The 27,155-nt window shown below is 35.9% G+C and overlaps 1 protein-coding gene across 2 annotated transcripts; it reads left to right on the top strand.

Annotated features, from left to right (window-relative positions):
- The first annotated feature begins 8,846 nt into the window (after positions 1 to 8,846).
- Positions 8,847 to 20,190, top strand: LOC140170074 (uncharacterized). 2 transcript variants are annotated; one of them, XM_072193394.1, is made up of 3 exons: positions 8,847 to 9,063; positions 13,414 to 14,251; positions 19,621 to 20,190. In XM_072193394.1, exon 2 carries the CDS (start codon positions 13,448 to 13,450, stop codon positions 14,225 to 14,227), a length of 780 nt encoding a protein of 259 aa, XP_072049495.1. In that variant the 5' UTR covers positions 8,847 to 9,063; positions 13,414 to 13,447; the 3' UTR covers positions 14,228 to 14,251; positions 19,621 to 20,190. The 2 variants fall into 2 exon arrangements, with proteins under 2 accessions (XP_072049495.1, XP_072049494.1); XM_072193393.1 differs by lacking the exon at positions 8,847 to 9,063 and adding an exon at positions 12,707 to 12,933.
- Positions 20,191 to 27,155: the final 6,965 nt, after the last annotated feature.

Genomic DNA, 27,155 nt, shown 5'->3' with positions numbered 1-27,155 from the left:
GTTTTCTGCTGTTTCAGTGTGCATGTTCTCATCGTTGATGGTTTGGTGGACTGTCATGTAGATGTAAGCGTGATCCTAAAATGCCTTTCACATTGACCAAAACTAATTACAAGACCTCTTCTACATTGAGGCTGGCTTTCCCTTTTAAAGGGAATTTTTATTATGTATAAATATAACATTTTACCTAGCAATTGCGGACGTTATATCTCATGATAGAGATTATAACTCGCAAATGCATTTGTAGGCTTTTGCCAAATCAGAGAGAAACAAACCAACTATCCAACCAACCCAATAATCAACCAACCAACTCATCTAACCTTTTTGCACGAATTTGACCCAGTATTCATGCGTTCACCGAAAGTAAAAGCTGCTAAAAATGTTTGTTTAAACGTTTTTCTCATTAACAGATCCTTCCGTCGATTATACGTTCTTTCCCTTTGCGGTCGTATTTATTTATTGAAGGCAAAATTGGCCATGCAAAAACTTTAGGTTTGATGTCATTATCTTCAAAACTAGTTTAGACTTGTCCAAGTCTTTTGAGTGCCACTCCACCCATTACCTATTTTAAAAAATAGATAATAATGGACAATTCCGTACATATAAATCTTACATATAGACCTTATTTTTATAAATCAGTTCTCAGCTGATCAGTATTGCTCGTTAAAAACATAATGTAACGTTTTCTCAAGAGCCCGCCCTCAATTTTTCTACAAAAAAATAAGCTTAATATGCTGTACTTCTGACAAATTATTTTACCCCCGAGTTAAAGGCAGGGATGTGCAAAAAGAAAGGAAGCAGGAGCTGCAAAAAATAATAGAAAAAGGGAGGAAAAATGAACAATTTTTAGATGTTTAAAATGGTGAAACAAATGGAACTAGTGGCAAATGGTGGTCATAGACCACAAACTTATCTGGGCGTGTTGGTGTTGTGGAGGAATCTGACTCCTGCAAAATGTTCCAAAAATGTTCCCCTGGTTATGAGGTTTGTTGTCAGCGAGTTTGAGTCCCGTACTCCTTAAAGATGTCAAGAAAATGTATTTCTAAGATTTGACCCCAGATGACATTTGACCCGACACCTCTGTATGATGTTCCATAACGTTCTCCAGGTCATAAGGTTTGTTGCCACTGAGTTTGAGCCCCGTACCTCTTACAGATGTCCAGATTATTAAATTCTAAGATCTGGCCCAGATGACCTTTGACCTGACCCCTGCAAAGTGTTCCAAAATGTTCCCCTTGATATTAAGCCCCGTACCCCTTACAGATGTCCAGAAAATGTATTTCTAAAATTTGACCTCTGCATGACCTTTGACCTGACCCCTGCAAAATGTTCCCTGGGTCATGATATTTGTTGTCACTAAGTTTGAGCCCCATACCCCTTACAGATGTCCAGATAATATAATTGTAAGATCTTACCCCCTTAATGACCTTTAACCCCAATTCTGTGTGTAAGGTATGGACACTGGGTAAAGCCGATGCACATGTGTAAGTGACATCATTGTGATATGTAATATGTGGCAGAAGAAGCATTTTGAAAATATTTGGTTATATACCGAAAATGCCCCTTTAATGACCTTTGATCCCAATTTTGTTTGCACCATATGGCCACTGGATATAGCCGATACATATGTGCAAGTAATTGTAGGGTGTAACATGTAGGAGGAGAAGCATTTTGAAGTTTGTTGCAAGAAGAAGAAGAAAGAAAGAAGAATCGGATAGCAAAACAGTACCTATAGCTCGGGGGGTTGAAAACCCCCCAGCTAGGTAATTAGACTTTTTTTTTCATGTTGCTAGCGTGTATTATCTTTTTTTCCTTGACACTGAATACTGCACGTGCACAGTGTGCGGGACGTCTTACACATCAAAAGAACCGACCTGCGTCAAGTTCGACTGAGTGGCTCGCATTGGCGACATTATGTGGTGGTATTAAATACCGAGTTTCTTTGTTTTGCCTAATTTGTTCAGGTCAAAATTAAAAATTGACATATCTGACGGTGAAAACTAACATTTTGTGGAAAAGAAATACAAATCTATTTTGTATGAAAACGTTACAATATGACTTTAAGTTCCAGACCGTAACATCCAGTCCCAACTCTATGTCCGGCGAAGACCACTTTAGACTTTAGACAGCTGGCTAAACATATTCTTGTGGTACTGATGACATGCAAATAAATAAAATAAATTTTTTTTTTGGATTTATAAAGCAAACCGGCGTTACTCTTCATCGTTCACTCATTTCCAGGAAACAGAAGAGTTAATCAAATCTACTGCATTTGATAGAACTGTAGAATATTAATGATCAGAGCTAAGCATGTTAAAGGAGACCAATACAACTTTTTTTCGGGATAAATGGGCACTTTTTGGCGTAGTTCACAACCTTTACGCTCAGCAGCTGAATTGTAGCATCTTCAAAACACATTCCTTTCCATTTATTCTGATGTGAGAGCACTATAAAGTCTGTCGACTTGGAATTGGCGAAAATGGGACTCATGGCATCGTGTCTTTATATAGTATGCCAGCTAGGGAGTTGAGTGCAGCCCTTATATGCTGCGATCACATAGAAGTATACTATTCGGGTATACGGTGCACGTTTTGCAGGTGCACGCGTATAGCTTAAGGCATGGGGTATGATCGACCTTGAAGTACATGTATCTGGAGAAGGGAAGCAACGAGTTACTCCAAATCACAGCGACAGGTAGTGACTGGGCCGCCGAGTGCTAATATATATTTATTTTGGAAGGTTCGTGTTTGTTTTAAATTTTGGGGCGTTTTTCCAAAATTTCATATTTTTGGTGATATTTCTAAAAAGCGACATGCCAAAGACAAATCTTTTTGCACATACTTTGTTATTGCTAATACAACTCTTTTCTGCATACCTACATTACAATTCGTTGTGGTGATATAGTAATATTATGAATTTTGTGACTGCATTTTGGCGTTTTCGATGCGATTTTAGGCTTACCGTGATTTAACGTTGATATCTGGTCTTGCTCCTTTTATAATTTTACTTTGATCGTCGGCTTTTGTAAATAACAGAATGTAGATTGGCTCTGAATAAGTATCGTAGTCCTCTTGGTGGGGTTTTTCATGATATAATGAGTTTGTATTTGCATGTAACAACCCAAAATCGACCTCTGAATTCAGGGTTGAAGGCTGTTTTCGGAATATCCGTGGACTCAAACAAATGCACGAGTGGCGACTATGGTTTTATACTTCCCGCATTGATGATTGCGTCAACGCCTAATAATATACTTCTTTGTATAGGTTGACTGTAGCTGGTATACAAAGAATTGGTTACATGTCAATGACCATTAACTTCAGGGATAGACCTTTTGTGCGCCTTTCTATCATGCAGTATCTTTAACCGCAGACATGTGCCCGTGTCATGTGCCAATATTGCGTAACGTTAAAGGTTAATATATTTCTTTGACATTGAGTAGACTGTGTGCTTATATGGCCGGCGGTCTAAGGCGTTGTGGTTTCTTAGTTGCTGTTCTGAGCGTCGCTTGTTCGAAACCGTGCGTCTGTCACATTTCTTCTGCTGCTTTATGTTTCCAGCGTAGCGCCTAGAAAAACCAATTTATAATTTTTTTTTTCCGATTCTTTTGATTTTTTCCGTTAAGCATTATCAAGAATTAATATCACAGGTTTTAGTGCAGATAGGAAGTTGGCTTCGTGATACTATCCGTTGATTCAGAACCGGAAGGTGCCGGGTTCGATTCCCACCTATGCCTATTTTTTAAAGACTTGGAAAATTACTGCAGTAAGTTTATTTGGCGCGCGATCTCAGTTATTCATTTTCTGATGGCTGTGCCTCTTACAGACACCCTCCCTCTGGAATCCAAACCACGGTTCGCTCATTACACCTCCCTTAAAACTAACAATGTAATTTCATAGTACCGGGTCACATAAGAGGGCACTATTCGAAAAGGCCGTATACCTGCGTATAGTATAGTATAGTATAGTATAGTATAGTATAGTATAGTATAGTATAGTATAGTATAGTATAGTATAGTATAGTAGGAATCGTGCATTGAATGCAATGTGTTCTCAAGAAGTAAAGTTACAAGCATATGATTAGACAAAGGTTCAGTTTTAAAATTGGCAAACTGATATACTCGCCTGATCGAATGGCGTATAGCGTATAGCGAATACCATATACTTCTATGTGATCGCAGCCTTCTTACGATAGTTACTTGTGGCATAATAATGCGTGACTGGTGCACGCTTATGTGATTTTTGCTAAAATTTCTCGGAAAGATACTGTTTATGTAGAATCTATTTATGTTCTGTCATGGGAAAGCAATATCCAAAATTTACAACCTAAGCTCAGAAGATATTGTGGTTTCAAACCAGGCACCCGGACCAGGCATATTTACACTGACATTTAAGTGGTTACGTTTAATAGCTACTCTCCCGATGCCAGAAAAATACAGATATATATTTTTTTTTCATTAAAAGACATTATTCGACTTTTCGTTATGAAACATGACTCTACCCAAATGTTTATTGTTCGACCTCACTGTGAGTAAAATCCAGATTTAGAATTTTCGTCCATTTTAGAGAAAAGAGGCCAAAAGCATTTGTTTTAGGATGTGTTTTTGTATGCTAAGTCATTCAAGTCAAAAGACTGTTTTGTACAAAGTCTAATTTTCAGATTTCTAGATGTTGAAATACATTTTGTTTTATTTTCTTTGATATAGAATTATGACAAAACAGTGAAAATGTTGCGATTCGATGATTATTCCAAAATAACTGGATAATGTGCAATGTTCCCGCTGCAAAAAGAGAAGCCTCCAACCGGGGGGGGCACTCCACTTTGGAGGTGACGCGTATGTAGGGCTATTAAGACCCCCCCTTTCAGCGTCGCTGTCACCCAAATACCCCATATTTTTATGAACACATGCTCTGTCACACGAAGACCCCTTATTTTTTCAATTTGAACAGCAACTTTCATTTATTACTGATTTTGCTACTTATTTTGAAAAAAAGGTTTAAAGCCATTTAGAACTAGAAATTCGATGTTCGAGGTTTCTGTGACGCTATTTCGGCTCTCACCCAAAATTTCCAGAAGGTCGTGTTCTCACCCTATGACCCCCATTTTTTGTTTACATTTTGCTCTCACCGAATGCCCATAATCATGCTCTCACCCAATGACCCCATATTTTTTACATTGCTCTCATCGAATGCCCTTACTGCGAAAGTGCCAGCCCTAGAAATATATCCATTTCATATAGTCCCCCGGGCCTCCAACTAACCCAAGTCATTTGGTAGTAAACTCGAACGTCTCAGCGTACCACATCGTATAACGCAATGGAGGTCTGCACTCCCATCTTGCTTTGTTTGACCATAGATGAGTTTACCTATGATGTCACATGTTTACATTCCGACCGCCCTCTGTTGTTTCAAGCCAGGTAAAAGCCAACTTTTAATAACCTTTGAAGTTTTGTGTGATATTATGTATGTAGCTTGATGCATTTTGTAATAAAGTTTGATAACATTTAAGTATTATTTGCTTTGAAACCAAACTTCTGCTATGCTGTTTTTTGCCTGTCAGTTTTGATCTCAGACTGTTTATCAGCTCCTATTGGTGATAAATCTAACTATTATAATTCAGACGCAGAGAAATTCGTGTTGTATAGTCTGCAATCGTGTACTGGAACCCGATGACGTCACGTAAGCTCATACATATTAATGAGATGCTATTAATATATCTCCAACACAGACCAGCAGAGGGGGTAGCAAATGTAAACACGTGTCAACTCATCTATATGTAAAAATAAAAATGAAAGCGACGTATAATCTTTATGAATTTTGAACTGGAAACTCAATATTTATTAATGTGGTGTGTGTGGGGAGGTATCGTATAGGATTTTTACTAAAATTGACATTAATCCAAATTTTACTTTAATTTGATTCCCTTGAGTGCCTTGCAGAAAAGCCAGTCTTCTCGTCTTCCAGAGGGGATATTAATGACCATCTAATTAATTTAACCATCCCTGTTATTAATATCGCCACGGTTCACTATGTTTAATAGGCGCGGAAGTAACAAGGACAAAAATATAGACTTCATAAATATCATATTATGCTATCAATCTAAACGTGCGTTTACATTCGTTAAGACTTAATGAACCAGTATATGTTTTCATGGTTATACTATGCAAAATAATATCCCCAAAATCCTGGAAATGTCAGCATCTTCTTTTAAACCAGAGGAAGCAAGCTGTAAAATACCACTGCTGTGGGTTTATCTTGTTGGGAAACATTTAGTATGGATGGCATGTTATTAAAATGATTGAAATTACCTTTCTTTTCTTTTCTCAAAAGAATTACGTAAAAATGAAGCCATGAAGCAGGATTTGCATGGTATTCACAGAGAAGCGGTTTACGCTCGAAGTCACTGTAAATTTATCAGCCATTATTGATAGATTCTTGGTCATTTTACAGAGTGTCAAGAAAACAAGTGTTGTTAATAATAACGTGACGTTACTAAACACGTACTTAGCATATTAAAAAGAGCTACTGGACAAGTTAATGAATCATAACAATAACTCAATTTTCAAAATGTCCTCCTTTGTAATAATTTGGATGAGATCTTCACATTCCACCTGAATGTTAACTTATTGGAAGAAGAAAATTAATGTACATGCAAAGTTTAGAACTTTTAGTTAGTTGACTAAAAATGTTTTTTTTTTTTGTTTTTTTTAATAATCAATGGCTGGCCATATGCACTAAGAGATATGGTACGGAAGGACGAAGACAAATTCAAATAATAATATATCTCCCTGCGCATTTTCCTTTTCAATGCCGAAACACACTATTATTTGAGGCTATAAATAGTTTCGCGCACGCAATAACAAGTAACAGTAAAACTGGCATAAAATAAGCTGCCCCCCCATTAATTTTAATACTTCCGCCCGCCACTGTTGGATTCAAAACTGGTGATTGATCATCACTTGTCATCACACGTCCCATAAGAGGTTTATGTACGAAAACCCAATCCTGTTAAACATCAGGGAACTCATTATACGAGTCATTCAAAAAGTTATGCCTTCACCCTCATATCTCAGCTTTTGCCATCTGTTGTTGGTAAAGTAAAACTAAAATCAGGATTTATATTGCCTACAAAGAAGACATAACTATATAGACCAAACAAAAGTGACCATAAAATAAATTTTGGTCACTGCAGAATTAAGGCTTAAAATCGGGGCTTTTGTTTAACCAGTCGGGTGGACATGTACTTGGGTCCTGATGGGACCAGACTCACACAAAATGCTCAAGCCAAGCTTAAAAGCTTATATATATAAGTATACTGGCATGTATGAAGAAAAAACTAGATATAGAATGCAGAAAAAAGAGCAAGAAAAAGAACAAATCAACAATTGTACAAACCCTTTGGTCGAGAAATAAGAAATTGGAAATCTTATTTCCTGCCACGATACAAAAGCTGACGTTGGTTTGAAATTATAGGAAAATAAGAATAGATAAGAACTGTAAACTGCAATAGATAGGTTTGTTGCCTGATGAAGTCTGGTGGTTCCAGACACAACGTAGCAAAAGTTGCAAAAAGAGTAAGTTCCATTATTAGATTAGTTCCAAAACTCTGTAATAGATACGATAAGATACCATTTACATGCTCAAAGTTATAAGAGCAGAAGTAGAACTTATTGAATGACTTTCGTACGAGTATAAATAGGTAAAATGATAACACTTCTGAATTCTGCAGAAAACAGTATCTGACTCTTAAAGAAAATAAACATGGATCTAGATGTACAACTTCCTTAACTTGTTACAGTTTGTTTTACCGTAAGTGGTTTTCCTAATTAAACGCACGAACCACATATTTCCCTTTCTAAGACAGACCCAGTATCCAAATTAACAAACGGATATCTTACGTGTATGTTTTGGGTAAATATTCACTGAACTATAGCTGATATCTTTCTTATTAATGATATACTTTTGCATCACAATGAGTAGCTTTTACCCAATCCAATACACAATAACTACTAACAGACTAACCACAAACAGCCTCAGCATCACCCGATAATGAGTGCCGATTGTTCCAGGTTATGTGTGACAGACGAAACTGTTTCAAACATACCGCGTATTTTTACGGTCTTTCGCATAAACGCAAAGACACACAACGTTAGCGTGATTGTTAGACACGCGCGATCGAATGATCGGTCCTCATGAATATAAAATAATTTACAGCATACAAAGCACAGGGCACGGGGACTTTGACTGTTTGTGGTTAGTCTGTTGTAGTATGTGCCAATACACCCCTACTAGGAACTCAAACTTGCTTATCTGTCAGGACATGATTATTTAACCTTATTATATTAAAACACTATTTTAATGATATTTGAAAATACTGGGTACGGAGACTCATTATCCAAAAGTTGAGGTCAAATTTAGAGATATGTTTGTTGAATGGGGGTAATGAAATGAGCTTCTGAAATGGGATCATTTTGGTTCTTGAGATACGCCCATGATTGAAAGAGCTACAGATAGCGCACCAACATGCAAAGTCCGTGTGCTTTGTATGCTGTGAATTTTCGCATATTCATTAGGGCAGATATATGGAGTCTAAGAAATCACTCGCGCGTCGCGTGCCTTCGCGATTACTAGATAGAGCGTTGCGCATATTGGCTTTTTACGCAAAAGAAGCAAACATTACGCGGTATGTGCGTAACAATATTGTACATCGCACTTCATGGATGTCTGTAGCTATTATTGGTCTATGGAAGCGTCATGCATATTTCAACTAATTACTGGCCATATCAAACTGGGCAGGATATCAGTTTATTCTTCACCATAATTATTTCATGCTTTACTGATTCTAGCGACAGGGCTGTTAATGTATTACATGCTCAACCTAATAAATTTTGAATTTTTTCACCACGTAAAATATAAACACAGAACACTACGGTATTAAACCAGTGTGGAATTGAAACCTTGACATGCTGGATTAGATTGGGAACAGCAAAAGTGTTGTTGGAAGAACTTGTAGCTTTTTGATTTGATAAACAATATTTTGTGTGCATATTGTAAAGACAAAAGGAGGCAGGTAAGTGACTGTTGATTTTCTTTTTCTGTAATAAATTGTTCCGCCATATCTTCGCTATACGATCATCGTCATTTTCTTTTCTTTCCTTGCCACTTTTATGATTTTGTTTTGTTTTGTTTGTTTTTGTCTTTAGTTTTTTTCAGAGCGTTCTCTTCATTAAGTTCATAAGCGCATGCACACATACAACTAAGTAGCCTTGTTTCTTTTCTTTCTTTTTTCAATCTTCAAATTTATTTTTTTTATTTTCTTTACATATATGCTAATATAGTTACTTGAGCCTGGTCACATCAGTACCAAAGTGTGTACCCACACTGACAGTGTGTGCGATGGGATGTGTATTCGAGTGGTACAGGTATCGCAACAGATTTCGTTTTGTTTTACCATGCATCTTAGCATACATGGGTTAGAAATGGTACTTGAACTTTTATTCCAAAGGTTAGGGTTACCAGGAGGGTAATAGTAACAGACAACTGCATCAGCCCTCAGGCTGGTAGTCATTCGCAGTTTCGGTTTTTGTTTTCATTTATATCATACCCCCCCCCCCCCCCACCCCCATTGTCTTATTTTCATGTCGTTTTAAATTTCTATGTTAAACATTCACGGATTTATATAGATTTATATAGATTAGTTATATACTTTTCATAAAGTCGCTTAACACATTGTCGTTTTTATTTTAGAAATATTATTTTTGCATTTTTATCATTTTTGGAGATAATCGTGGTATGTTTGTCTTGTTGTTTGTTTTACTCATTAATATTTTATTTATTTACGCTTAAAATAATGAGTCTTTATCGAAATCTGGCAAGATAAAGAATATCACGAACATTGTTCTTTATTTGTTACTAAGGACTTATTCATTGTCCCCATTTTCTGTTTTTAAAAAAGCCTTAAAATAAATATAATTTGGAATTCCTCCACTTGAACAATACATAAAGAATCCATTGGAATCTAAAGACTTTTCTTTGATACCATGTGAAGATTGCAAACAAAATACCGTTAATATTGACAGTCTATAGCTTCCTTAAGTACTGATTAGTTTCCTTTGCCCTTCTCTTTCCTTTTTCTTCTCCTTCTTCCATTTACTACGATAGGAAGTGAATTTCGTGTGGGTGTGTGTGTGTGTATTGGGGGTATTTCATAACATATGTTGCTCTTTGCGAGCCCTAATTGAATCTTTTACAACTAAAGACGTGTTGAAAATAGCCGGTGTTTTACGTTTTGTATGGAATTAAAAAATGTTACTGTTTTTTTGCCCAAGTGCATTGATTTTGACAGAATGGTTTTAATGTTTGTTTGTTTTTAGAACATTCGCAAAATATATTGACAAAATTGTGGGTTTTTTTTCATTTGCATGTTTTTAGGGTCATTTAGCCTGTTCCAGAAAACAAAAATCGACAGACCTTCCGCCGTAGCACACGTTTATTTAACATATTTTAGCTTCATTTGCGACGCATTATTTCTTTACGGATAAAGAACAAAAAGCAGTAAACACATTGAACCCGTAAAATATACATAGTAGATAAGTTTTAGCGACATCATGTCGTTTTCTGACTGATAGTTGACTGTGTTTTGAAAGCAATTAGCAACACACACCACGTTTCACACCAACTCTTTTGGTTACAGAAGACACGAGTTTAACATGTAAGACACGAGATTAAACATGTAAGCCAACGGCTAGAAACATAACATGATTTATATGCCTTCAAAGATAAAGCCACCGGAGGCCGATTTACTCTGCTTGAGGAAGTCGACAAACTAAAACACAATCTCAAGAACCATTACGAAAGAAAAAAATACATAGTACGATCCATATTTAAGCTATATTACACCATATTTCAATTATTTCAAATTAAAAAAAAATGAAGTAAAATATAATAAAAAATTATAAAACATGTTGTTTAAAAATAAAATAAAAACCGCCACATCCTTAACCACAAATTGTCATTGAAGACCTCATTTTTGTTAATTTTTGTCAACGTAGTAAATATTTTATTTGATAAACAAGTCTTTTTATAGGGACCCCCTCTTAACATGACCCCCGTATAGGCAGTATCAATTTAAGACCCGTTTAATTTTACCTTTTCAAAACTTATCGCGTATGAGCTCATGCCACTTAGGTCACTATCAAAATATTGGAGTGTCTTTCTGAGGAAAACAAAAAACAAAAACACAGCGTAAGCAATTATTGCAAACTGTATTCCAAACTTTTTTTCCATGAGTAATGCCTTAGGCTAAATATAAGTCCCTTCTCTGTGCTCATTTTATTTCCCGAGAAATAGCAAGTTTTATTTTTGCTCTTACAAATATGACCTGCTAGCACGAAATTAGTGTAAAGTCGCAAGTTGGTAGTTTTAATATCTCGTAGCTGTTGAGTTGATGCTCTTTGTTTCTTACGCACCTATTTCAGCCAAAAATATGTCTGCACGTCCTTTGTGAATGGGGGTACAATGGGCTATTCAAGAAAGGACATATTACTGGCTTGTACAGGTGTGCAGCAAACAAATGAACATCAACTTAGCAGAAAGGAGATCTCGAAACTACCAAGTGCTGACTTTACGCTCATTCTTGGTAGCAATTGTCTAAATATGTTTATAGCCTCGGAACTATATATCGTATTCGCAATAATTTAACTTGATTTTGATACCAAAAGGCGCGTAAATAAATTATCGTTCTTTCTATGTTTAATTATTGTCTATTATTTAGTTCTAAATGGTTTTATTCTGACGGAGCTATTCTCCAAACGGTTTTCCCTGTATTAAGAGAAATATATCGTCGTTGGGCAGGAAAAACCTCATAAGTAATTCCAAAGGTCAAATGCAAAACCTCATATGTAAAAAGTGGGCCCCAATTACCTCATAAGGTGCAATTTTGCTCAAAATCTACTTCTGTGTGTTAACTTAAACAAAATGTCCCAACACACCTTCTGGTGCTTTCCTTTTAACCATAAACTGCATATAAGTGTATGTAACTATCCAAATAACGCAATGTATTTACATTTTTAACCGTTTTTGTGTCTTGCACAAAGTGGCAAAATCGTTACATAATGAGGTTTGTCATTGAGGCCCACTTCATGATGTTTTGCATTTGATATTTTGAATTACATATGAGGTTTTTCCCGCCTAGCGACGATACATTTATGAAACGGACCCTTAAAACATTTCGGACCTGCAATATATCGCGAATGATAAACCATTCATGATATATCGCTCCATTGCCCATTGGAAATAAATAAGATCACAGGGTTGTATTATTCTGTGTAATGAGGTTGAGGCCTCCGGAAAACCCCTGATTATGGTAATATAAGATGAATTACCGGTACGTTTAAACTATATACCTTTTTGATTTTGTACATGATACGGGAACTCCTTTATACCAGCAAAATCCCCAGCCAGTACCAATTCAATGACGTAAAAGTTGCGAATCATGCAGGAGCAAAACAGGCAGTACATTAGCCTATCACGGATATGATCAATTTCCATTAACTTTTACTGTCTAATTAACGGAGCGTCCATTATGTGCTTTTAATTCGGCAAGAAGTCACAAACAATTACTAAAAGATCGGTTGTAAGCCTCAATAACATAGGACTATTAAAGCGTGGTATCTAAGCGTTCTTTTACGAGAATTGGTAGGACGTGTTTTTAAAGTAATATGTTGATGAGGTACTCCTGATAAATAAGGCTATAACCAACTCATTATCAAAACCGGAATGAGAAAGGTTGGTACTGGAGTCGCGCAAAGCACGGATTCAAAATAGCCGAACACCAAATTGGCGTATATGTTGACGTTGTTTTAGGAAATCAAGAGAAAAATGTTAAAATAAAGTGTTTAGTACACAACTTCGATTGTTTTAGGAGAGTAAGAGACGAAATGTAAGTAACCATTTTTCTTCCAAAGTTAATTTAAAAACAATTGGTGGCTATCTATCCCGCTTCATTGCACCCCTTTCTTCTGTACATTGTTGTGTAATACATAAGTTTCTTTTCCCGATGCAATTGTTTCTTTTTGCAGGTTACTATACTCTTCTCTTCCGTTTACCAATCATTTTAATTTCCAGAATTGTAATATTTCACGTGGCTCTTTTGCAAGATATTTCTGCTCTCAAGAATGGCTTTTTTTTTTATATTAACACCCGTTTGTTTGTTTTGTTAGTTTTTTGTTTGTTTTTTGTTTTTGTTTTTGTTTTTGTTTTGTTTTGATTTTTGTTTTTGTTTTTAGATTGACTTGGTGTTCAACCTTACTGTCCCAATTCTATCTCTACTATGTAGTTCTCTAAATTACTCATAATGTAATAAAGTTCATTCTCAATCATAGGATTTAAGATTATATTTGTTTGCGTGTTTATTTTACAGAGAGCTGTGAGAAAAGAAAACAGTATTACCAAGCATGGATGAGGGCCGTGTCAGGCAAATTAGATGCAGTTCTGTCCTTGCAGCCTTGTGTTGTCTACTACTGTTTGGTCAAGCAACTGCGCATGGGAGGAGAGACACATTTTCAGTAGAACAGCGTGCATATCCCGATGTTCGAGGTACCCAGGCCTCTAAACGCAGTACTTCTCAAACACCATACAATGGTTTAGATTTTATTACCCGAGGGACTCTAGCCTCTAAACGAAATGCTGTAGACGTGTTAGGCGATAGTGTACGCGGTAATGTAGCCACTAAACGTGCTCGAAGTTCACGCGACCTTCAAAGAATGCTTGATAGTAACACTGTTCGCGGCAACTTAGCCTTCAAACGAAGCAATCAGGACACAGCTTATAACAGTTTGAGTGATCACACCTTCAACAGAGCTTCTGGAGATTTTCAGAATGACATGTTGGAGAAATTGCAAAACCAGATTGACAAGGCGCAATTAGATGAATCGGAAAGGAAACAACCGGATTTTGAACAAGAACAGGATTCAAATCTACCATTTTTGGACGCTCTTCAGCAGTTTCAGAACAAAAGAGTTGGAAATATCTTTTGGCCGGGAGATCTGAGGCTTCAACGGAGATTGTATAACCAGCAACATGTAATGCAATCTGAGCAAAGAGACTTGCAGATTGACCAGGATTATCCTGAAGATAAGAGAGGCGGTCCATTTGATTGGCATACCGTCAGGGGCAGCTTGGAATTAAGAAGAGCAAAAAGAAGCAACGACGATGATGAGTTCCTTGAAGAATAGGTGGTATACAAGGAGATGTTAAAGGTAAGGAGCCAATTCTACATGTGTTAAACTTCTCATTACGATACTGCAACAGGTTCCGTTATAACTTCACTGACCTTGTTGAAAAAAGTAATAGTTCTAGTGCAAAACACCACTGTGGACGTGTTGAAATCTAGTCCGTTTTCATTTTCAACACTACTCTGTTGTTAATTGTGACGAGGTCTGTTTACCAGTTGTTACTCAGCAACGTGGTTGCCAACACCGTCAACAGCATAACCAGTGCTAAAAAGGAAATCTGACTAAATGTGATGCGATCAAGCAAAATTATCGGAACTCTGAAATATCGATTTTGAGATAAAGCCACACAAAGAAAATATTTCATTTTGTTTCCGTTAGTTTTGGAAACTTTTTAATTGCTCATATCTTTGGAACTGGTTGTTTAATTTCAGTGAGGTTTTCTGCCAAATCCAGCTTTGTAAATGCCTTTTACTATCCTATAAGAAACTGAAAATTGAAAATATAATACTTCCGAGTTCCGACTGATTTTGCTTGATCGCATCACACATATCAAAACGTCCACACAGTAAGTGCTGTTTTGTTGGACTAAACAGTCATGAGTTGTAAATCATTTCGACTGCTCAGTGCCAGAAGTAGGTAAGTGCAATAGCTGCCATGTGTAGCTGTCATATGCAGATGAGTATAACATACTGTGTATAAATTGTCAAATGTTCACAGGGCAGCTATTGCACTTACCCGCTTCTGAAACTAAACAGACGAATTCTTCTTGGCAGCTTCCCTGTCCCTCGACCACTATAACTTTTTATGATCTCATTCCCAATGGCAAAGCTCAATTGGGCTATTCTATTTAAATTCTATACCCGTGTGGGAGATTTAGCTTAAATCTTCCACAGTAGAAGTAGGAGCTTTGAATAGAATAGAACATATTTATCGGGTAACTTCCATTTGAGATACTCCACTTGTGGAAGATAAGTCATAATATAGGGTGAGTATGGGTTTCAAAACGATTAACCCTAATTAATTACATAAATTACTTTAACAAAAACCTACTCCCCTTGTGGAAGCTATTTCCAAAATCTTCCACAAGGGTAGTGTGGATTTTCATTTTAAATATGCATCTTTTTTTATTCAAAGAGTCACCATGACAACACATTTTGGGTTATTTTCATATTTTAAATATCTTGTTGGTATACTGTTTGTTAACACGTACCTAAGGAAGCAGACCATAGTTTAATACGGAAGGACGTTTTAACACGTCCCGAAGGAGGCAAACCAACATTTAAATACGAAAGGACGTTTTAACACGTCCCTAAGGAAGCAACCCAAAGTTTAAATACGGAAGTACGTTAAGCAATATAATTTTTAAATCGATTGCCATAGCTATTTTTTAACGTGTTAAGAACGTCAATATCTCTCGCACACAATTTATATAAATTATCTAAATATCTCAAAAAAAGTATTTACCCCCATTTAAATAATGGCCATTAATAAAAAAACGGGTTATTGTATCACAAATCTGTACAATTCGTTGGAAGCAGAATTTATTTCTGCGTTTTTTGACACCTCATTTGATATGATAGCTAAGAACACAATAAAACACCGGCCAATTTAATGTAGTAAGGTCCACATTTTAAAGTTGCACTTGCAGCAATACAAAACACTCAGATATCGTTACACGGATTTTCTTCCATACTGAAACAAATATAATTTACTGCTACTTTCAAATATTGGGTTACATTGATTTAAATGTACGCTGTGACGTCAATATTTAGTCCATTGCTACAAATGAGGTGTCAAAATGTGCAGAAAAAAAATCTGCTTCCAACGCATTTTACAGATTTGTAATATAATAGCTAATTTTTAGTAATGGCCATTATTTAAAGGGGTAATTACTTTTTTTGAGATGTTTATTTGTTTCCTCCATGAAAAATGTTCGGCTACTTGCAAAAGCTGCAAATTTGGAAATCATCAGGAAACGAAATATCTATCAATTAGATTTTCAAGTAAAATGAGTTTTACAAGTGTCCTCATAAAGGTCAAACGAGATAATGGCCCCTTCATTTCTCCTTTTTTTAATATTCGAAATCAAAAGAAATAATGATGCCTTTATTTCTCATTCATTCTTTGTCGTCAAAAGTCCGACATAAACCTCATTCACGAGATTTTACGTTATATATGCTTACTGCATATTATGGGACGTAAATAAACAGCTAAAACTTTAATTTATATCTGAAAAAATATAAATAATCCTTGATTCATTTAAAATCAATCCTTAAATATTAAATATTGATTTTAAAAGAATCTTAAAAAAAACCCTTTTAACAAATGAAAGACATTTGTACATAATAATAGTTACAGAAGACTTTTGCAAGTTATGACGTGTCACAAATGTTTAATAGTGAAATCGTCACGTGGTTGCAGCACTGATTAAGAGAATAAACGATAGGAATTTTTATTTTTACTATCCTCTACCTATGATAGAAGGCAGATCCAATATTTTGAGTACGATAAAAATATTGGACCTACCTATCATATATCATAGGTAGAGGATAGTAAAAATTAAAATTCCTATCGTTTATTCTCATTCTTAGTCAGTTAAATATTTTTTTAATAACTGTAAACTATTTTTAAGCAAAAACTAAGTTACCGTCATAAAAACTCCCCTTACTATAAAATGAACGAAATTTCACGTATTCAATTGCGCGTACTGCTAGCGCGTGCGCCTATTCCGCACTAGTCTACGCAAACAACGCGACACATACGCGAACCTCTACAAGCGTGTTACGCGTTATGAGCACCCGAAATCATGCAATTGTCCAATCAGATTATGTGTCTACGAACTAGACCACTCCCACTGACTAAGAAATTCCAATTAAATCATAGGGTCCCATCTAAATTTAAATGTACAATGTGCATAATTGGAAGGGAAAAAAAGACCACCAAACTGGTATGGTATAAAATAAAACATTAGACAAAAACAGAGATACAATTAACTAGCAGGCGGTATATAGGACACGCGGCACGTGATGTACGAGGCTGACGAAACTCCGGGACGAAACTACAAGGCGGACAGCCCGTTCAAAAAAGATAGTTAGGCAGTTACAAATTGAAAAACAACATACTGTTTAAACACATTTAGAATTGTTTTTGGAGATTTCATGATTACGTTTTAATTCAATGGCGACGTCAAAATGGAAACTAGGTTGCTGATCCTCGACGCCCCTCTCGATGGTTGTTTTTTATAAACACATTAGATATATCATTAGGGGTGGTGCAATAATTATGTGTACCCTGGGGGGTGAATTTTCAAAATGGTCTGCCAAAAATTGCTTGCTCCCCCTTTGGCCGTGCCAAAAAATCTTTGCCCCCCCCTTTCGACGTGCCAAAAAACCTTTGCCCCCCCTTTTGACGTGCCAAAAAATCTTTGCCCCCCCCTTACACATGCAAGATTTTGGGGAACCCGAATTTAAAACCTTAATTTGTCTTTTATCATGTATAATGCGAGCGCAGCGAGCAGGAAATTTTGCATATTTGAACGTGTTCCTAACGTTTTCCTACGCCTTTTTAGGGCGTAATATAAAATGGTACCCAAAATATCTGTGCCAAAAATTGCTTGCCCCCCCCATTCGACCTGCCAAAAATCGATGACCCCCCTTTTGACCTGCCAAAAAAATGCTTGCCCCCCCCTTTGGCCTGCCAAAAATCGTTGCCCCCCTATAATTCACCCCGGGGTACACATAATTATTGCACCACCCCTTATCCAAAAACAAAGGTAAAAACTGACTAACAATGGAAGTGACCTTTGAACCACTCATGGACCACGAAGTGCATTATGCGTTTTATAAAATTTGTGATGCTTTCTGTGAGACGTCAGCGGTGAAAACAGGATCATATTCCTCTATTATACCACCGACCATGACGTCGCTCCTGCGCATATCTATCCATCTTTAATGTATCGTTCTTGTATTTCACTTTGATACGTTATTGACTGGTTTGACATCCGCTTTGGGTTTTGCATAGGTTATACATATTTTAAGATGACAAGAAGAGGTCAATTGTCAACATGTCAAAGTTTAATTTTTTGAGATTTTGATAGTAAAGATGAGAAAAAGAGATAACAAGCTTTAAAATCACGCCAAGTTCGTGTTTATATCATATCACCTTTGAGTATACAGGGTGTCCAATAAAATGCGGGTTCCGACGAATGTCATGATATTATACAAATGCGATCTCTCTTGTAATCATGGACATAACGCGCTTTGCAACTCTTCAATGTAAAGGTCACAACGTGTTGCTATAATTTACACAAAAAAATGAAAAGAAAAGAAAGAGATCTTTCGATAAAATAGTTTTATATATTATGCTTTTGGATGTAAATATGGTTGAAGTACACATTTTCATTATTTTTGTTGATTTTAAGTTGCATCGTACTGGTTGGTTTACACGTGCAATGAATCACAAGACCGTGGAATCAGAAATACGATTATTGGCTTCATTGACTCATTTGCTATAAGATCAATGTATAATATTAAAAACTATACTATGGCTCCTGCCATACCAATCGCTTTCATTTTATTTATTTGACAACATTAAGTATGGTATGTACATTTTCAATACATTTATCTCAATAGTCATGATAGTAGGTCCGCGGACATGATCATGGTTTGGTGAGAACGGCTCAACATTGTATACCAGTTTACAAACACACAAAGCTCTATCGTTTGTTTTATGCTGGCGGATAAATAAGCAACCGCGCTTATTGCATCCTCGGATGTTTTTCAAGAAGCACGCAAATTATGAAAAGGAAAAAAATGTCATTAACATTGAGTCTTCTCCGGGTTTCGAACCCAGGATCCCTTGCGTGCCAAACACTCGGGTGTTTTTCTGGCCCGGCCAATGAAACCGTACGGATATAGCATCACTAGGGATGCATTCATACGCTGTCATTTTACTTTGTAAGATGTAAAATAGAGTTATAGTTAATGTTAGGTACTTATTCAGATATTCAGTCAACGGCTCAACATTGTATACGAGTTTACAAACACACAAAGCTCTATCGTTTGTTTTATGTTGGCGAATAAATAAGCAACCGCGCTAATTCATCCTCGGATGTTTTTCAAGAAGAACGCAAATTAAAAAAAGGAAACAAATGTTATTAAAATTGAGTCTTCTCCGGGTTTCGAACCCAGGATCCCTCGCGTGCCAAACACTCGGGTGTTTGTCTGACCCGTCCAACGTACAAAACAGTACGGATGCGCAGTCGTTTTATTTGTAAGATGTAAAATTGTATGGGGTTATGGTTAATGTTAGGTTCCTTATATAGATATTCAGTCATTTTTATCCGAGTAACTTAATATATGTTTTCTTTTGTCTTTTCTTTCTATTTTCTACAGATCGCAAGACGTCTCCGATAGAGGAATTCTGCCTTTTCGTGTCTTTTGATGATATTCTTTATTTTAAGAGTTACATTGACGTTGATCAAGAGACGTACGTTAATGTAAAATTAAGTATTTTCAACATAGCTGAAGCCGATAACAAATTTGACGTTAACATTTCTTTAGTCAAGATACATTTACAGAGTAAATATACTGCTAATTTTGCATTCAAAGCAAATAACGCAAAGTTATATATGGTTCAATGGGATATACCATTAAAGTTGATAGCAAGTGAGAGAGACTTACTTAATATTCGTTTGAAAGTACGAGAACATTATGAAGTTGTGAGACAGTGTAGTATGATCTAAGAGTGTTTCAGATAACTTATACAATCTCAGTCATGTACAGGATATATTAGAGATATGAGAACAAACAATTCAAATTACAGGGTGTCCCTGAAAGAACTGTATCGTCGAGAATTGATTTTTGGGTACTTTAACGCATAAACCTAACGTTACTAAATCGCTGGTGATGTTTAAGAACATATCAGCTATCATATACTTTTTGAATTTTGACAATTGACCGCTCCGTTTTTGAAATAAAAGAATTTTACGAAACTCCCTCATTATCAAGCCTTTCCACGGAGTCAATATCTATCAATGATATTAGACGCATCATGCGCTGATGATGCGCAGTGATTAGGCTATCTTAATTCTTTAATCTTAATAGTTCGTCTCAAAGCCCAAATTAAGAACCTAAATAGGGGCCTTAGGAATGCGGTTTTAATTACTTTTTTTTACTTTATGTTTGTTTATCTGTGGCAAGAATAGACCACCTTTTCATCTCTTTAGGAAGTTGCACTGCGGTCAAAATTAAGATTATTTTTATTAAGATTTACGCTTTGGCCGATGTTGACGTCTGACGATGTCAGACGTGAGATTTTGTGTGTGCTTGAAAAATAAAACAACGATTTTACTAATGCGCGCGGGACATTTATTAAATCAAGATGGCCTTAGCACTCTGACTGTACTATAAAGATCCTCGAGTGATATTTGAATCCGTGGAAAGGCTTGAAAATGAGGGAGTTTCGTAAAACTCTTATAATTATTTCAAGAACGGTATGGTCAATTGTCAAAATTCAAAGTAGGCCCTATGTGATAGCTGATTTATTTCTCAGCTACACCAAGTATTTAGTTATGTTAAGTTGTGGCGTTAAAATACCCAAACAAAGTTTCCGATGATACACTTCTTTCAGGGATACCCTGTGTGTCTTTAATCGAATAAATAGTTTTAACGTTACAAGATAAATTGAGATGATTGTATTTGATAGATAAATGATTTGAATGTGGATAGATCATAATGTGAACTGTATTTCAATTAAATCAACTGATGCTAATATTATATTAATTATTGTGAAACCATTTAACCTCTTAAAAGGTTATCAATAATATTGTTCAAATGTTGTAACACACAACTTCAGCAAGTATACTCGTAGTTTTGTACATCTGTGTGACCTACAGCAGTCCGCATATCTGACATCGCGCAAACAAATTCTGTTTGATAAAGAACCAGTAAATTTTATTTTGAAATTGGTTGTCTTAGAAATTAACCACTAATATCAAAAACGAGCTATTAAAGAACGGGCAAATTACCGGATAAACTCTTTCGTGTGAAACCACTCTCTATTAATACGTAACGGTGTTATCCCGTTATTTCGGGACAAACATTGTAACTTTCACAATATTTTACTCATTTATAACATTTACTTCTACCTGCTCCCACAAAATTACCGTGAATTAGCGTGATTAGTTGGTAGCTTCGAGACCCCCTGCTGCTGAGTTGATGATTTTGTTTTGGTTAACGCGCACATCTGATAGTCAGGTGTATAGGTTTGTGAATATAGCTATATTATATATATTTATAGGTTAATAACTGCGCATTAGTTATTTGGAGGGCATTGTGAAAAATCTAAACATTCTGCCTTTGGAACCTCGGAATATCTGAATATTCCGAGGTCCAAAGCAAAATGTTTAGATTTTTCACAATGCCCTCCAAATAACTAATGCGCAGTTATTAACCGAATTCATAACCGTCACTTTTAACTCGTCACTCAACCAAATCTCAAGATTTTATTCTCCTAAATTTATTGAAATAAACAATTTTTATCAAAACTTATATTTCGCCCTTCAAAAAGTCGAACAGGCTAAAACGGACTTACCAATTACAGCACTGCGCAATCACGTCATGTGCAAATATGGTAGTTGCGTGCGCGTGTAGAGTCCCGGCGCAACAGATGCGCACTACGCAGAAGTCATTGTACCGCGTAAGCATACGCGGAGGTCATTGATGGATATCAATAACCTCCGCCGGTGTACGTATATCATCTAACGAACAATTTAATTGGGACGCACATATGACGTAATACACGGAGGTTATGAATGTGCGTTATTGAAGGGAATACTATAATTATTAAAGGCAGAACTTAAAGGACTAGTTTGCGTCTGACGTCATCTGTCAATCAAACTCGAGCACGGTTTGTCTTGATGATGAGTAGATGAACACGGTGGTAAAACAGAGCACCTTATGGTTAATATTGTACCTTCAAATATCTAAACCGTCTCAAAGGTTAGGTCTTTCTAGTATATAAGAAACTTTCCTTCTCGAAGGCACCATGTCAAAAATGCCTAGAAAAGTTGCTTTTTGCTTTGTAAAAGTACTTGTTTTCGCCATTTTTTGCGATTCCTTTTCTCCGATCGGCACCAGACGAATCGACCTTCCTTTTTACGCGCTATTAACCAATCAAGGGTCGATATGACTTTGATTGACACTGACGTCAGACACAAACTAGTGTTTTTAATTATGTGTTTAATTATATTATCTTGATAAATTTCCCATCCACAAAGACATACTGCTGCCTTTTAGAGGTACGAAGCAAATAAAGAACGTCAACTCATCAACAGCCAGGTGGTCTCAAAACCACAGATTTTCGACGTTATGTTCGTTTCGAGACATTCGGCATCATGTTTCTTTGTGTCTGTTATAGCGACGTTATCATATTTTGTTCAAGCCAAGGAAAACGGTGTTCGTCATCTTCGTTGCCCGAGCGCTCATCGCTTAGCGTAAGGCACGTTGGTAGTTAGGCCTATGTACGGTTTATGGTGAGTCACTTTGAAGAAAAACAAAAACCTACGATGATATAAAAGAGGGTGCAAAATTTGTCAATCTCACGGGTGATTTATGCATGGATATATATGAAATGAATGTTTGTTTGTTTTTGTATTATGATGTACTCAAGCCATCAAAGGTTTCTTCTTCTTTCTTTAATTTTTTGCCTAAGACTATGTAAATCGTGTTTAATGTTACCATACTTATGATGTACAATCATTCTGTAAATTTATTTTAAGATGACGGTGAGAGTGTGTCATACGTAGAACATTTGTACACATATATTGAAAAAGGAAAATATAATAAAGTCACTCGACAAAATAAATAACAAATAACTGTTGCAATTGTTTTTTTTCTTGAAACGGTGATTTGAAAAGATCAAAGAATTCAATAGAAGGTGGGTCCAAATAGCAAAATGGTAGGTCCGCCCTTTTTTAGATTATCACGCATGATAATAGAAAATACTGCTTTGCGTTTTCACAAAACACCTAGCATGTGAATAAACGCACGATAAATGGAAAGCATGAGTGCTACAATCACAACACAATACCGGGTGAAAGCCAGCAAACACAAAACGTTTTTCATATTATTCGCAAAAAGTTAGAAAATGTTGACAAAAACACATTTTTTTAACATTTGCTGCTAATATTCTACCTTGACAACTTATGTCTGATTGGAGGCAAGAAATAATTTCTTGTGTCTTGGACTACAAGCATAAAGCATTTGTTTCGTCTAGGTATGCAATCCCTATATGCTCGATTATCCTGGACATTTATGCTCTTTGAAGGTGATTTTTTTTTCTCGAAACGTGGACCGCTAAGAATTTCTGTAATAAATAGAATAAACCATAGATAACACCTTACTTTAATTCCATATTGCTATATTCAGTAAATAGTATACAAATATTGAATGTTTTTGAGAACAATGGCAAGAATATTTTCATGAGGTGAAATATGGACTGTTCCATTCAACGAACAGTTCATATTTCACCAAAAATATTCTTTCCATTAAAGGAATAAGAACATTCAATATTTGTTTTATATAACGCATAATATCAGTTCCTTTTCGTCCACAAGGGTAGACGCGGTATTGTTGACCGAAGCAGCCAAAATATCGATGTTCATTATCTTAATCAATATATTCTTGAAAAATAACACTTTAATGATTTTCAAAAGTTCGTTCTACAAATTATATACTTTAAAAACTTGCTTGTAATGAATTATGTACGTTTTACAAATGTGTCGTTGTTTCAGCTCTTTTTACAACATAACTCGAGAACCACAGGACCTACAAAAGTATATCTGTGATATTTGAATTCTTGTACACACTCGCTATGAAATGAGCAATGCAATTTTTGCCAAAGCTCACTACCAAATCGCAACAGTTTAAAATAGTTGCTAACCTTAAATGTATAAATCATCAGGACAGCCAGGAAATTTATTTTAGAAGCGACGCCCATACCTATATATAATCGGCGAGCCGAGGTTGTCATCGTGCAAGCCAGTACGCTAGCGTTTGTCAGCGTTGCCAAGGTAGCTGCGCGTGAGTGCAATGGAATATGGACTAATATTGCACTCACTTTATCTAAAAATGAAAAAAAAAACAGTAATTGACCAATCAAATGATAAGAATCTTTGTATGAGTTATATATAGCACAGAATAGTGTGTTTGAAGCGTTATTTTGTTTCATTAGTGGAAACTATGTTTTTGGCATCCTTACACCTTAAATAACAAAACTATATTGTAATATTGGTTCCATTTTTCTATATGCTCTCAAGGGGTCGAAGGTCATAATGAGGCTAACACTCAAAAATGGTTCTATCATGGTGTAAAGTATCTCAAATTGTTCTTCCCATCAGATAGAAATAAAAAAAACCAATAATGTTCTACGGTGCATATAGTTCAGGAGTTATTTCGTCGAAAATTTCATATACAGAGGTTGAATTTTAAAACTGGTCAAATTTCAATGAAATATCAAATTACTCCCCTAAACATATGCAGTCTTAAACATATACTTAATTCACAACTTAAAGCCATATTATAACATTTCTTTAAAAATAGATTAGTATTTATTTTCCATAAAATGTTAGCTTTTACTTTTAGATATGTCCCCTTCTAATTTTGAGCCGAACAAGTGAGGTAAAGCAAAGAAAATTGGAATTTACTAATAGCGCCAATGCATGTTACTCCGGCGGTTGTAATACAGTACGATCCTCTGGCGTGTGTGTGTGTCCCGCACGCCATGTACGTAGGGGTGTGTTATGAACAACACATACGCGTTCAACTAATGTTTCTATCGTAATAATAAAACGCCGGTTCCACCGGTTTATTCAAAATCACGGATTTTGACAAAACTACAGCACCTAAAGTCTTGATTTTTGCAGATAATCTGTGTTTACTAAAGTACATTAGAATCGTGTAAAAACCTGAATTAAACAATTTAGGGCGTTCTTCTCAGCAAATGTTATAATATGGCCTTAAGTGCAATTTGTATTCTCATGTCCTATATACTTCAAAGTTAATGCAGCCAAAGTCCAATAGAAATTATGTACATATATAAACTTTAACCCACTTTAACATTTCTCAAACAAATCATTTTTAAAAATATAAATAAGTTGGTGCATTTAGAGAATTTGACTTCTCACCTTGGTCTGGGGCGGACATTTTATAAATGAATTTAGAAGAGCAGCAACGACACCACTTGCATTACATTCCAGATGTTAAATCTACATCATATGCAAAATTTGAGGAAAAATGAACGAGTCCGTTTTATTTTATGGCCATTTGTTTATAACTGGTCTTTACATATAGCCCTATGGAGAGAGTGCCCGTTGAGGGCGCTATAACCCCCATTTTAGGAACAAAAATGTGATTTAAAAAAAACGGACCCGTGCAAATTTTCTAAAATTTTCAGAGTATGTAGTATGAACATGTAGAAATATAATCAAGTATTTGCCGTACCTGCTCTTCTCCAAAAAAATAAAAAGTCCTATACCTCAATGATAATGAAACAAGCATGATATATTTGACATGTGACCTACTGCACCATATAACTCCTAAACTAAGCACCCTAGTGCAATATGACAATTGACTTTTTTTATTTGTAGTAAGGAGAGGAACAATTTGGGTTATATTATAACATGATAGAACAACAATTTAAATGTTGGCCTTGGTTATGACCTTCGCCACTCGTGGGAAGCATAGGGGCGTATAGTGTGATTCGTTTCAAGTTGAGAGTAACGCCATGTTGGATTTCGCAATGGCAGATTCGAATTGTTATTCAAATAATTCTGAATGAATTTGTCCTTCTTTTAAGTATTTGAACAAGAAGAGGTAAGTAATCCTTGACTCTTTTAAAATCAATATTTCTAAAACTTTTAAAATCAATGTGTAATATTTATAACTCTTTTAAACAAATAAAATGATATTAATCTAGTTTTTGTGACGCCTGTAACAGAATATACACTTAGATAAGCCTTATGATAATTTTTGATTTAATGTTTTAATGATTTAAATATTAATAGTGAAATCGACATGTGATTGCAATTTGATATTCAAGTTAAATCATAGAGGCTCAATTATATTTAAATATTTAATTGCATTATTGGAAAAATAACAAAATGGCATCGAGCTCGCGTGAAATAATACAGTAGACTAAAACACATTTATAAAAACATCTTCAAATTCTACATTAAACTAGGTTGCTGTCATCGACGCCCCCGATGATCTTCTCTTTATTTTTGAAATTAGATATCATTATTCAAAAGCAAACTTAAGGTAAGAGCAGACTAAGCGACGAATTTGGTGTGCGTCAAATGTCAATTTTATGTACTAATCATAGGCTTAGGAACCAGGGGTGGGGGCTTGGGGGGCTCAGCCCCTCAATAATTTTGGTGCGGGGCTGGAATACCTTTCAGCCCTCCCCCCCAATAATCCTTGGTGAAGTTAAAAAATTGTGATAAAACAAAGGGAAAATGGGTCTTTTTGACCCATATTTTGCCAAATTTTCTGACTGCGAGGGGGGCAACACCCTTCGCGCTCCCTCCAGTGTGGCCCACAAAAACTTTCAGTTTCCCCCATGTTAAAAATATTCCTAAGCCAATGCTAATCATCTCATGTAAGAATCAACCCGGTTAATGACCACGACGCGAGTTACGCCTTCTAAAACATTTGTGATACTTTCTACGAGACGTCAGTGGTGGAAACAACGAAGATGCTATATCATGTTCCCCCATATACCACCGACCATGACGTCGCTTACGCGCATTGGGTATCCATCTTTAATGCATCTTTGTTGTATTTCACTTTGATACGTCATTGACTGGGTTGACATTCCCTTTGGGTTTTGATTCGGTTATACATATTTTAAGATGATACCGAAGAGGTTA

Source organism: Amphiura filiformis, chromosome 14, assembly GCF_039555335.1.
Source record: "Amphiura filiformis chromosome 14, Afil_fr2py, whole genome shotgun sequence".
Classification (NCBI taxonomy): Eukaryota; Metazoa; Echinodermata; class Ophiuroidea; order Amphilepidida; family Amphiuridae; genus Amphiura; species Amphiura filiformis.
The sequence above is the reverse complement of the archived record's forward strand: the minus strand, read 5'-3'. Positions and strand labels throughout refer to the sequence as shown.